Source organism: Penaeus monodon, chromosome 38 (genome assembly GCF_015228065.2).
Source record: "Penaeus monodon isolate SGIC_2016 chromosome 38, NSTDA_Pmon_1, whole genome shotgun sequence".
Classification (NCBI taxonomy): Eukaryota; Metazoa; Arthropoda; class Malacostraca; order Decapoda; family Penaeidae; genus Penaeus; species Penaeus monodon.
The window spans coordinates 28,417,018-28,429,517 of record NC_051423.1 but is presented as its reverse complement, the minus strand read 5'-3'; the positions used below and the strand labels follow the sequence as shown (position 1 = coordinate 28,429,517).

Below are 12,500 nucleotides of genomic sequence, written 5' to 3'. Positions count from 1 at the left end.
TAATTGGAGCATATTAGTCAGTGTAATTTTTGTTCACTCTGGAAAATTGCACCTTATTTGCTGGCAAATACAGTTTATCTGGATTATATAGGAACTGTCATCTGTACCTTTACTTTTTTACATGTTAATGTATTCATACTACAAATTTGCTTTGCAGATACAATGTTTCAAGAACAGTCATAACATTTAACAAAGTTTTTCTTTTGTATATTATACCTCTTTTTTGGTATAGTTTGTGCTTTTAAACGTCATGCATTTGTAGTACTCTAAATTGTTTGTATAAATTTTTTGTGACATTCACATGCTCTCTTGTAGATTTTCTCTTTCTTTGAGATTAATTTCCATTTTTGCCTTAGGTCAGAGAGGGAGGCCAAAACAACTCCCACTGGGCAGACCCTAAGAACAAGTGAGGTAAGTGACTCCTCCAGTTCTAACCAGTCTGAAAGTGGCTCGGAGAGGCAAGGTGACAGCGACTCCTCCAGGTCCTCCTCCCCGGATTCTGGCATTAGGGCAAAGAAGTTGCAGGCGGTCAGGGACAGACACATGACCACCCCAGTTACTCAGTCAAGGAGGTTCTCTCGGGTTGCCAGCACGGATGTGTTTGATATGGATTATGACATGACTCCACAGACTCCAGGTAGTGACCTCCCAGTTCATGATCCAGTTACCAATCCAGCTGTTGGTGTTTTGAATCAGGTGCCCAGATCACAAAAGAATAAACCATCTCATGCAGCAACATCTTCAAAAAAGTCTGAATCTGCAATGCCCCATAGGAAAATGTCTGACTGTGATAATCCTGACTGGTTCAACTTTGATTGTCCTCCTACACCAGGGGATCCAGTCAGCAGCAAGCATGGCTTTTCAGAGCCTAGTTCTGTTGTACAAAAGACCGAAGCCAAAAAGGGCAATAAACGCCAGACTTCAGCAAAAGCCCAGTCATCATCTGGTGAAACTGCTCAAGTATCTAATGGAAGTTCAGAATCAAAACGGAAATCCAAGAGAAAGATGGCCCGGTTGTTTGGGTCTTTTTCCCCTCCAGCCTCTTCCTCTGGATCTACTCCAACACAGGAGGAGGGGTTACAAATAACAAACATTAAACCAATAACTGTAGAGCCTTTTGTTGATACTTTTGATTCTGATGATGATAATAAGACTCCAGAGCGTCCACAGACTCCAGGAAGGGAAGTAAGGGATGATCACACTTTTCGCACCCCATCATCGTCCCAAAAACAACATTCGCATGACTATTTTTATGATTATTATATGAATAACTTCCCAGAAAGACCTCTGACACCAGGAGGGAATGATGAAGTGCAGAACATTTTCTCCAATGATTCAGGAGATGATCCTGCAAGAAATCCATACCAGCAGTTTGAATCTATTTTTGACCCAGATCTCATGGCCAGTAGCTTGCCAGAGAGACCAAGAACTCCTGGTGGTGGTTCAAGTCCAACTTCAATGTGCCAGTCACTTTCACAGCCGTCTGATATTTCCTCCCTGTATTTACCAGATCAGCAGTTTAAGTCCCCTGGTCATGCTCGAATAAATTTATTTCCTGCATCACCTGTTCCCGTGGAACCTGAGCCTGTTGTGAAGGAATCTCCTAAAACTCAAAGATTTCCATCGAAATCTAACCTTCCAAAACATTCCAGCCAGACATCTCATTCTTCTCATAACCATCCACCTTCAGATAGAAAGGAACATGAGAAAAAAGAAAACTATTCTACTCCTGAAAGTGGGCTTTCCCCCAAAGGAACACAATTTTCATCAAGGAGTCGAGCAAGCAAGGAAGAGAAGAAGGCCTTGCCATTCTCAAAGAGTGCAGTGAAAAGTATGGACTCGTCCCCCTTTATTGCCATTGGAAAAGTTCCTGCACCACTGAGTCCACTTAGGGAACCCCACACATCAAAGAATAAGGTTGAGGTAGAATCACGAAGCAGGTACCCATCAGAACAAAAGAGACAAGCCAGACAAAATGTGCATGGCCGTGCTGGTGTGGAAGTAGAAACTAGTTCTGAACAACAGAATATTTCCCACTCAAAGAAAGGTGAGGAAGAAGTAGGTCGTGGAGTGGAGCATGGTGAAATGCAAAAATCAAAAAAATCAAAGACACATTTAGAAAGCATGAAGCACAGAGGAAGGTCTGCAATGCATCATGCTTTTTCTGAGGTATCAGAGAATCAAGGCAAAGAAGATTCTCGAAGGAAAAACCAGCCTTTCCAGAAAACAGCGTTAGAGGGAGAGGCAGCTGCTGACAGAATGCATGTCAGGCCTTCCAATCAGCAGGCAGCATCACTTACTCATAGGAAGGATAGGAATTTCCCCCGGCCCTCATCTCAGGCAGGGAGTCATCAGCATCATCCTGATACACGCTCTCCTCCAAGAAGTCGTTACCAACAACACATGGACAACAGGCATGCACAACATGGAAACAGATTCAGGCAGTCTGGATCTGGAGGTAGAACACCATCTGCAGAAAGTTTGCCACAACAGTCAAATATCACAGAAGTTTCTCCTGGTAGACATAGGCCTAAATTATCACAAGGGAATAGGCAACAGGTGTCTCCAGGCCATAAACCAGGACCTCCACAGGCCAACAGATCTCTGTCTGGGAACCGACAACCACCACCACAAGTGGAACGATCACAAATTTCCTCAAGTAATAAGACTCAGTCTTCACAAGGGAGTAAATCCCTGGTTTCTCCAAATAACAAACAACAGTTTTCACAGGTAAAACGACAGCAGATGGCACCTGGGAACCAGAGACATCAACCACAGGACACACATTCCCAAGCTACCAGTCATATGCAGTCATCAAGTAGCAGATGGTCAAAGCCACACAATTATAATAAAGCAGCAGAAGCAAGTTGCCAACAGGATATAGAAGAAATGAATTTTTCCCCACACCCTGATGTTTCAAGTCAACAGGGAAAGAAAGTACATAGAACAGAAGTCCATTTTGTGCCACCACAAAGATTGAAGCAAGTACAAGATACTAGTACAAAAGACAACACAAAAAGTGGATGGAACAAGATAGAAAACAGCAGTGGCTTTAAACCAGGAAGGCCAGTGGAACGCAAGGAACCTCAACCCTTCCGTCGTGAAAAATCTGCAGGTGAAGAAATGACTAAGATAAGGAGTTTGAAATCAATTCCTTCTTTAGCTTCAACATTTTGTAAAGCAAAGGCTCCTGGGAAAGAGACAAATCTTCATTCTCAGGGATTTCCCCATAAGGAAGACAGTGGGTTCACAGACATTACTGAGAGAAGAGAGGAAAAGAAAGATGGTAGAGATATTCTTGACCAAGATGACTTCAACTTACCTTTCATAGATACATCATTACCTCTCATGAGTCCAATACCTTGCACTCCAGCTGCACATAGAGATGACTTCTGCTCAGTCTCTGATAGTGGCAATAATGCATTCCCTCTCATGGAATCTATTCAACCTCCAATGAGTCCAATGGCCCCTACCCCTCGGCATCAGCCACACGAAGACATAAATTTGCGCTTACAGCCTTTGAGTCCAGTCGAACCCACTGTTAATCTTTCAGCCTCCATGACACCTCAGAGTAGTGCACCCTTTATCTTACCCTTGGCTCCCGGTCCAGTGATGAGTCCAATCCCACCGACCCCAGTGCGCACTACCTCCCCTGTTCGCATGAGTCCCATGCCTGTGTATCCCTCAATGTTAGGCCCCATTGTGAGCCCCATTGCAAACACACCAACACACAGCATTGGAGAGAGCTTTTCCATACTGAGCCCTGTGCCCAGCACTGAAGACATGTCATCTCACCATGCACATCCATTTGGTAGCCTTAGAGAGGCTGCGGAACATTTTACTGTTCAAGCAGCCATAAGTCCAATGCCTCAGACACCTGCTCATATTGCTCAGATGCCCCAGCAGCTTCCTTCAGTTAAAAACTCAACAACAGCTCAAACGCCAGCTATGAGCCCAATTCCTCCAACACCTGCATATTCTGAAACAGATGATTTTCCCCTTCCTCCCATGATGAGTCCTATGCCAGTTTATCCATCAGTTGGACCACTTGTAAGTCCAATGCCTCACACACCAAGCCATTATGGAGTTGAAAGTAATGAGCCACCAATGATGAGTCCGCTCCCCAGTCTGCCTAGTGCCCCTGGCCCTGTCATGAGTCCCTTGCCACAAACGCCATCCTATGCACCTCAGACCTATGTCTCTCAGTCACCTTTATATATGCCATATACACCTCATGCACATGCTCCTCAGACACCCCTTCATACACCAGAGGCATCTGTTCACAACCCAGAAACCTCTGTTCCGTCTGTACTAGATACAACCAGCACACAAGCAATAGCTTCTAGTCCGAGAGTACAATCAGAATCTTCAGCACAACAAACCAATACATCACCTGTTCAGGCTACAGAGTCACACAAACAGAAATTGCAACAGACTGCTCAGTCACCTGAAGATAGATCACAGTTTGATGAAGAGTCAGGAACACTAGCACATCATCAGGAACCAAAGACATTTCCAAGTAATACCCAAGCTGTTACAGGATCTCAGACTCCAGTCACACCTCACCCTCCTCACTCTGTATCTCCACTTCATGGACCCATGACTCCACTTCATGGACCCATTACTCCACTTCATGGACCCATGACTCCACTTCAGGGACCCATGACTCCACTTCAGGGACCCATGACTCCTCTTCAGGGACCCATGACTCCACTTCAGGCACCTATTACTCCTCTCCAAGCACCTCTGACTCCTCTTCAGCCACCCATTACACCTTTAACACCTGTACCATCTGCACAGACACCTCATACACCTCCAGCAACCTCAGAGTCTTTACAGTCACAAGAACACACACTACATAAAACATCACAAGATCTTGAGAATAAGGGTTCATTTCCGCTGAAAAGTCCTAGTGAATCAATGGGTTATGATGGACAGTATAGTCCTATGCCAGTACTCCCCTCTGCACCTGGTCCGGTGATGAGCCCCATGCCACAAACACCTGTACATATACCACAGACACCTCCAAGTGTTAGCAGCATTATTTTGCAGAGTGGAAGACAAAGTGCAAATTTAACAGATGCTGATAGGAAGTCTCCCACTTGCACATTGCCAGTCACTCCAAAAATTTCAGAGGCATTATCTCCTTGTTTAGAAGGGATGATGGATCCAAGTATAAACACTACAAAGACAATGATAAATCAAGGGGTGAGTGATTTTAGTGTTACATACAGTGGAAGTGATCAATCAGGAGTGGCCAAAGTTGGGTCACCATCAGTTTTTGCGACAGAATCTGTGGCTACAACTACTTCAAACCCACCTAGTGAAGGTAAAGATATGTCCACTATCTCTACCCAACCCTCTGCATCCCTAGCCTCCAGTAATAGTAACACTACCTCAGCAATAAATTCCATGTCCTTGTCAGGAGATGGGAATATTTTGAAGAGCTTAACTTCATCATTAGATGATACTATTCTGACAAAGACAGCAACACATGCACAAGGTGCATCAGATAACTTGAATTACAGTCCAGCTTATCTGTCTTGTGTTACAACACACTCCACTCTCACAACTCCAGCAGAAACACTGACAGTATCAGTAGGCACACCATCTTCAGTGTCTATGACTGTTCAGTCTGGGAGTGTAAAAGATCTAAATTCTAGTGGAGCTGAGTATCATCAACAAATGCCTGTAACATCTGTTTCACCAGCTTCAAATAATTCTCAATCTGTAATTTCACAAACACCCTCTGTAACTTGGTCTAATCTCCCAACTTGTTCAGAGGTTTCAGGGGTCACAAGTCATGGCATGCAGATGCCAACAACAATCCTACCTTATGGCAACAATACTCCTTCACTTGATAATAGAGCTCAGCTTTCAGACACAGGCAAAACAACTGTAAGTATCTTAAAAGCAACACTTTTATCAGACTCAGGTAGAGGAGTTTCTCGTGTTGTACCCTCACCCTCTTGTAGAAAGGAGTCAGAGTCCCATTTTTCAGCCAATTTGAACCCAATACACCCTCATATTAATACATCAGGTGGGTTAACTGGATTGCTTCACCCATTAAGCGAAAATTCTCAGGGTGATCACACTTTAAATCAAGAGAACAAGACAGTGGCTACTCCTCATGAAACACCATTAATGTTTTCTGGTGGAAGTGTTCAGCAGTTAAGTGCAGGTACTCTTGTAGAAGATGTACAGGGAAATCTAAATGTCACTCAGGGAACTTTCCCAGTAAATACAAGTCAGGAGGCTGAAGTCCTGCCACAAGTTATTTTAATGCCAAGTCAAGTGCAAATTAGTATTCCACAAGTGACTGCTCCTGCAGTTAACTTACCTCTTGTAATAGGTGCTGTTGTGTCTGACTCTAGCACACAGCCTAATGAGACTATCACATCAGTCCCAACTAGTATTATGGATGAACAGAATCCAAATCGTCCAGCTTTACTTTCTGGCAGTGTGTCAGATATGGTAATTCCGTCATTAAATTCATTGGATTCCAGTGGTGCAAATGCTAATATCATAGGTGTGCCTTACACAGTACCCCTTCATACTGTAGAAGGAAACATTGATTCTAGAATGACATCAGTCCAGCCAGATGAAATTTGTTACGCAAATATACAAGAACCTTTAGATGTTGTTCAGCAAGCATTCCAATCAACTCTGCTTGATATAGAAGATAAACCATCCAACAAGATGTTTGCTGAGATTGCTGAAGAATTTAGTAATCAGGATTTCTGTTTACGTCTTCAGGAGACGGCAGAAGTCTCACAAGTAAACACAGGTGAAAGTGAGGCAAATCTACAGAATGTTCCTCTTTTCACACTTGATAAGGCCAATATCACACCAGTTCCACCCAGTGCAGTTCAGCTTGATCTCCCTGCAGATGACAGTCAGAAAGATTCATCATGTAGTACTCAGCCACCACAATTGCCTCCTGTACTTTTACACTTCTTAGAGCAAGAAATGCAGAGTGATGCAGAAAATAAAGAAAATGAAAGTCAGAGTGTCACAAAAGACAGTGAGGTTGCTAGTGACAAAGATAAATCAGGTAATGACAGTGAAGGGATTTCAGTTTGTATGGAATCTCAGTCAAAAGAAGCTTTTCCGAATGTAGTCATTCCTGATGTTAAGTCTGTTACAGATGTACCTACACAGTTGGAAGAAAAAAATGTACATTTAGCACATACAGGTACATCATCACCTTTCACGCAAAACATGCATTTAGAACAGGTAACAGTGTCAAATATAATGCAGGAAACCCCAAATTCCAGTATAGCAGTGACAAATCAACTCCCTCAAGTCAGTTATTCAACTGCAACCTCACACTCATTGGATGTAGGTACATGCGCTCTCTTAACCCACGTAACCACAGCTTCACAACTAACACCTTTGATTCCACACTCTGATTTGACTCAGGCAACCACATCTCCACTCTTGATGCATACTAATATTAACCAGCATTTAACACAGTCACCTTTAGTCTCACATTTATCACAAATAAGCTCAGCCACACAGATATCCCAAGGTTCAGCATCTTTAATGCAGACATCTGAAACCACTCAAATAACACAAAGCACTTTAGGTCCAGAATCCACTCTAGGTCCACAGGTAGCAAATATCACTTCTTCCACTGAGTTACCACGTGGGGCTTCGAATTCACAAGTAACACATACTTCGTTGACTTCACCCATCATGCAGGCAACACACACTTCTTTGACTTCACCCATTGTGCAGGCAACACACGCTTCTTTGACTTCACCCATTGTGCAGGCAACACACGCTTCTTTGACTTCACCCATTGTGCAGGCAACACACACTTCTTTGACTTCACCCATTGTGCAGGCAACACACACTTCTTTGACTTCACCCATTGTGCAGGCATCGCACTCTTCTTTGACTTCACCCAGTGTTCAGGCATCACACTCTTCTTTGACTTCACCCAGTGTTCAGGCATCACACTCTTCTTTGACTTCACCCATTGTGCAGACAACACACACTTCTCTGATTTCACCCATTTTGCAGATGACCACAGCACCAACAGTGTCAGTAACTTCATCTCCACTAATGTCACAGGTACCAGTTTCATCTCCACTGAAACAAATTACAACTTCACCTCAGTTCATGTGTGTTCCCACATCATCGCATTTGGCCAGTGCCCTGTCAAAGTCACAATCTCCACATGTATCTTCACCATATGCAGCTACAACTTTAGGATTAACAGAAACTTTTTCACATTCATCAAATACAGCAGTAACTTCACCATATACACAAGCATCACCCCTCATGCTTCCAGAATCAAACAAAGACACTTGTGTTTCAAAAGGTTTAGAGGGCCCAGAATTAGCAACAGTTTCCACTTTCCTTCCTGTGTCAAATCCACATATTTCACCAAGGGAACCTTCTGCTTTGAATGCATCTTTTTTTACCAAGGAAAATGCCTCATTTGGGGTGTCATTAGGAGCAAATGTGACAGATGCCTTGAAAATGAGTCAGCAGTCACCAGCAAGTGAAAAGAATGTGTCTGCAGATAAATTTTCTCCATCATCAGAATCATTACCTCTTGGTTCCACGGACCACACTTTAGTATCTGCCTTTCCTATTCATGCAACTACAGCACCATCTGCACAGATTATGGGAACAGAGGTCACAGAGTCTGTTACAAAGTTAGTATCTCCAAAAGCAGCTGAATCATTGACGGCACCTTCTGAAGCAGTACCATTTATGTCATCAGTTGAGAAGAATACAGAATCAGTAGATGGAGGATTCTCTTTAAGAAGTGAAGTAGATGATGTAGCAGTGTTGCCATCACCAGGGAGAATTCCAACACCAGCAAGTTCTTCAGTACAAGTAGCAACATCTAATATGCAACTGGAATTGAATACAGAAGTTGCTGTGGAGCCTAAGAGTTCTGAAGCATCAGATGTGGGTTTGTCCACAACACAGAATTTTGTCCAAATGCCTAGTGAGAGGGCACAAACACCAGCTGCAATTGCAAGAATTTTGACTCCAGTTTCACTGACAAGACCCGTGACACCTGTATTACTGACATCAAATGCTACTGTTGCACAGGTGTCATCTCCACACACCACATCACCGAGTACTGGCTTAACAGTATCATCCTCAGCTATACTTACCACCATGTCTACAGTTACTTCTCCAAGTGTTTCATCAGCTACTTCATTAGGGGAAACAACATATTCAGCAGCAAGCATAACTCCCATGTCCTCCACAACTTCTCTGCTGCTGCCAGCCACATCTGAATCATCTTCAGATGGAGTCAGGCCTCGTTCTAGGGAAGGCTCTTTAGTGCCGCTGTTCTCATCAGCTGATAATCCAAGCAAAGTTGTTCCTGTGCCACTTACAACACATAAATTACAAAATATTAATTCGAAGGTACCAGCAGGAGCACCTGATACTATTATTACTAATATACCTAATGCTCTGACATCACCTTATGATGTTGTCAGGCCTCTCTCTGAAAGCAGGAAAATCTTACCTTCAATGAGCATGCCACCAGGATCATCTCCTAGTGCATCAGGGGTGGTACTAGATAATGCAGTTGTTTCTTCAGTACCAAGAGTGAGCAGTGTTCCTATTACAAGTATAATGCCCTCTGCATCTGTGACATCATCTGAAGCTAGCATCATAACGACAAGAATTCACCATGGAGGTATAATGAATACTTTGTCACTAGATTCCTCATTGGCAAACAAATCTGTAGCACCAGTTGATTCAGGATCTCGCTACTTAGTCAGTGGATCTCACCAGTTTCAACATGATTCATCTTTTCCAGAACTTCAGGCTAGATTGGTTGGAACTGCTCCGACTCCTAAACCTATAATAGCACAAACAGAGCTTGATTCTGCCTCTGGTGAAGGGTTTTCAGCACCATACAGCAGCCACATGTATCCAAATGCAGTACAGATTATAGGAGAAGGAAGCCAAAGGCCACCCAGTATATCTGCAGAGTCCCCATCCCACCATTTGTCACGTCCATTTCAAACTCATTTTAAGAAGCAATTAATATCATCAACTCAGAATTCTGCAACAGTTGAAGGAATAGCACATGAAGAACCCAAATCCACAGATCCCAGTCAAAAGCATGATCAGGGTAGTTTAGGTCGGCTCCAACATCATGAGTCTGCTCCAGTTTCTCAGCCAAATGCACAGCCAAACAGGTTTGAAGCTTACCAGTCATCCAGCACTTGTAGTTATGCAGGTCTTGTCCCACGACCAGGAGCTCTTCTTGAACCTTCTTTCCTGAAAATGAATCAGGCAGTTCCACAACCTGTTATCCTCACCCAGAATAGACAAGTCCCTATAGGACACCCAGTTGGTGCACCAGGTCCTAGTCCAGTAGTGGAGCACGATACAAGATCTGTTGATTCTCTTGGTTCTGTTGAGTTACCTCAGACGCTTCCTAGCCACCCGTCCGGTACTGATCTTGATGATCGGTTGCCAGCAACTCCATTTGGACACTTTCGATTGATTGGAGGATCTCCTGCTTCTTCATCTAGTTCAAAGAGCAGATCAGATTGGTCAAGAGAAAGCACACCCAGTGTAAACTCCTTCAAAATCCCATCATCTTCTCCATACTCAGACCCTCAAACTCAGCAAACTTCCCCACTGCCTCTTGTTGTTCAGAAAGTTAATAGTGGTGGCAACCCCATCTCTACTATACTCCATGATGACTTAATCAATAGGTCTAATGTTCAAAGTGGTACTGAAGTAGCACCTCGAGAGTCTCAGCAAACTCCATTAAGCTATGTACCTGCACCTGTGCCTCTTCCTGTACAAGAGATATCTGTACGTGATAAACGTTTCGTTCCCATACGAAAGAGAAGTGTCCAGATAGTTTCTGAGGATAATAAAGACTCAGAAATTCAATGTCAAGGAACATTTACTTCTCAAGCCCAAGTTATGTCACTGGTGCGAGTGACACCGAGTCCTGCCTCATGTAAAGAGAGTGATATTAAACCACCTGAAGAAAGTGTGCAGTCTATGGCTCCACCCAGTGTTCCTGGCATCACACCCTTATTACCTCACCCAAGGTACCATCCTCATGCTCTGAAATTGAGACCAGAATTGGGAGGTAGAGCTATTCAGATGTACAAGGAAAGGCCATTTATGAGAGGTTCAATATTGACAACATCAAAGGCAGCCCCACCCCCATTACTTAGCCCAGGTGGTCATGGGCATCGTGCTGGGGTGTATCCACCACAACAGCCACCAAACAGGCCACACATAGGGGCAAAAGAGGACTTAACATCACAGAATATGGGAAAAAATGACCAAGGTCATCCATTTTGGAGGTATGGCTCTAGCTCAGAATTGAGAGACTCACCTTTTCAGATGGACCCAGCTTTGATTCCCATACGGTGGCCTGGTATGTCAAGTGAAATTGCAGCACAGCTAAAAGCACCCCAAAATCTTGCTCCCTTTTATCGACCTGGAATTAACTCTTATCTCTTTCGTGGGGACTTTGCACAGGGATCTCTCATACCACCTAATTATCCATCTCAGATGTATCAACAGCCCTGCAGTTTACAAGAGGGGCACAGACCACATAGTAATGAGACTGCAGTAAAACCAGACTGTGTGAAAGAAAATAAGCCAAGTCAGGAAGTTTCACCAGATGATAGTCCTATCAATGTTGTGGATGAAGCACCAGAACTTTTGCCTGCAAGCTCAATTGGTTCTGAAGGATCAAAATTAGAGGGGTTAGGAAAGTCCTTACAACATCACCTCACGTCCCAAAAACTTCTTACTGATGGAAAAGCAAAGGTACCCCTCACTAGCCCAGGAGTTCATCAGAATACTTCAAATCTTCATGAAACAACATCACACACTGGTGTGTATGGGTTACCTCGATCTGTGTCAGAATCCATATTGAAAAGTTCTCATGCGGGAAGTGCACTGTCAGGAAGTCTTTTCCCAAATGCCATTATGTCAGGAAATAGTAGTAACTCTGTTATTGGAAACACTGGGGGAGGATCTTTAAGTTGTAGTGCTAGTAATGCTGTTACTAATAACATCATTGAAGCAGTAAATAGCCTTGAGGGGACAACAAATGTTAGCACAAGTGGTGGCTCATTAACATCCCAAGATGATGAATGTAGACAGTTGCACCCAACAACAGGAGATTTGCATGATGATGCTCGTCATGAACAAGCAGGAAAACTGGGGAAATTCTTAAAGAGAGTTAACAGAGGTTCGGTAGATCACCCACGAACTGAGGCTAGCACTCCTGTCAGCATCATTGGTGGAGAAGATGCAGCATGTGTTGGTACATCTGTTGCTGACCAAATTATGGAAGATGCTCCCTCCACTTCAAAGGAAGAGCAGGAGGCACCAGGAAAGGAAAGTACACCTTGTTTCAAAGAACCAAATTTTGAAGTAAGTTTATCAGAGACCCAGTTGCGAGATTTGCGGAGTATCCACCAAGATCAGGAAACAGACCGCCAATTCAGTAGAGGATTTAAGAAGAGCATTTC

General features: G+C 43.6%; 1 protein-coding gene across 1 annotated transcript in view; it reads left to right on the top strand.

The window, feature by feature from the left end:
• Positions 1-12,500, top strand: part of LOC119596780 — a 27,167-nt gene that overhangs the window by 6,526 nt on the left and 8,141 nt on the right. Inside the window, exon 3 of the mRNA XM_037946105.1 lies at positions 357-12,499. Coding sequence (XP_037802033.1) covers positions 357-12,499 — 12,143 coding nt within the window. The remainder of the gene's footprint in view (positions 1-356; position 12,500) is intronic.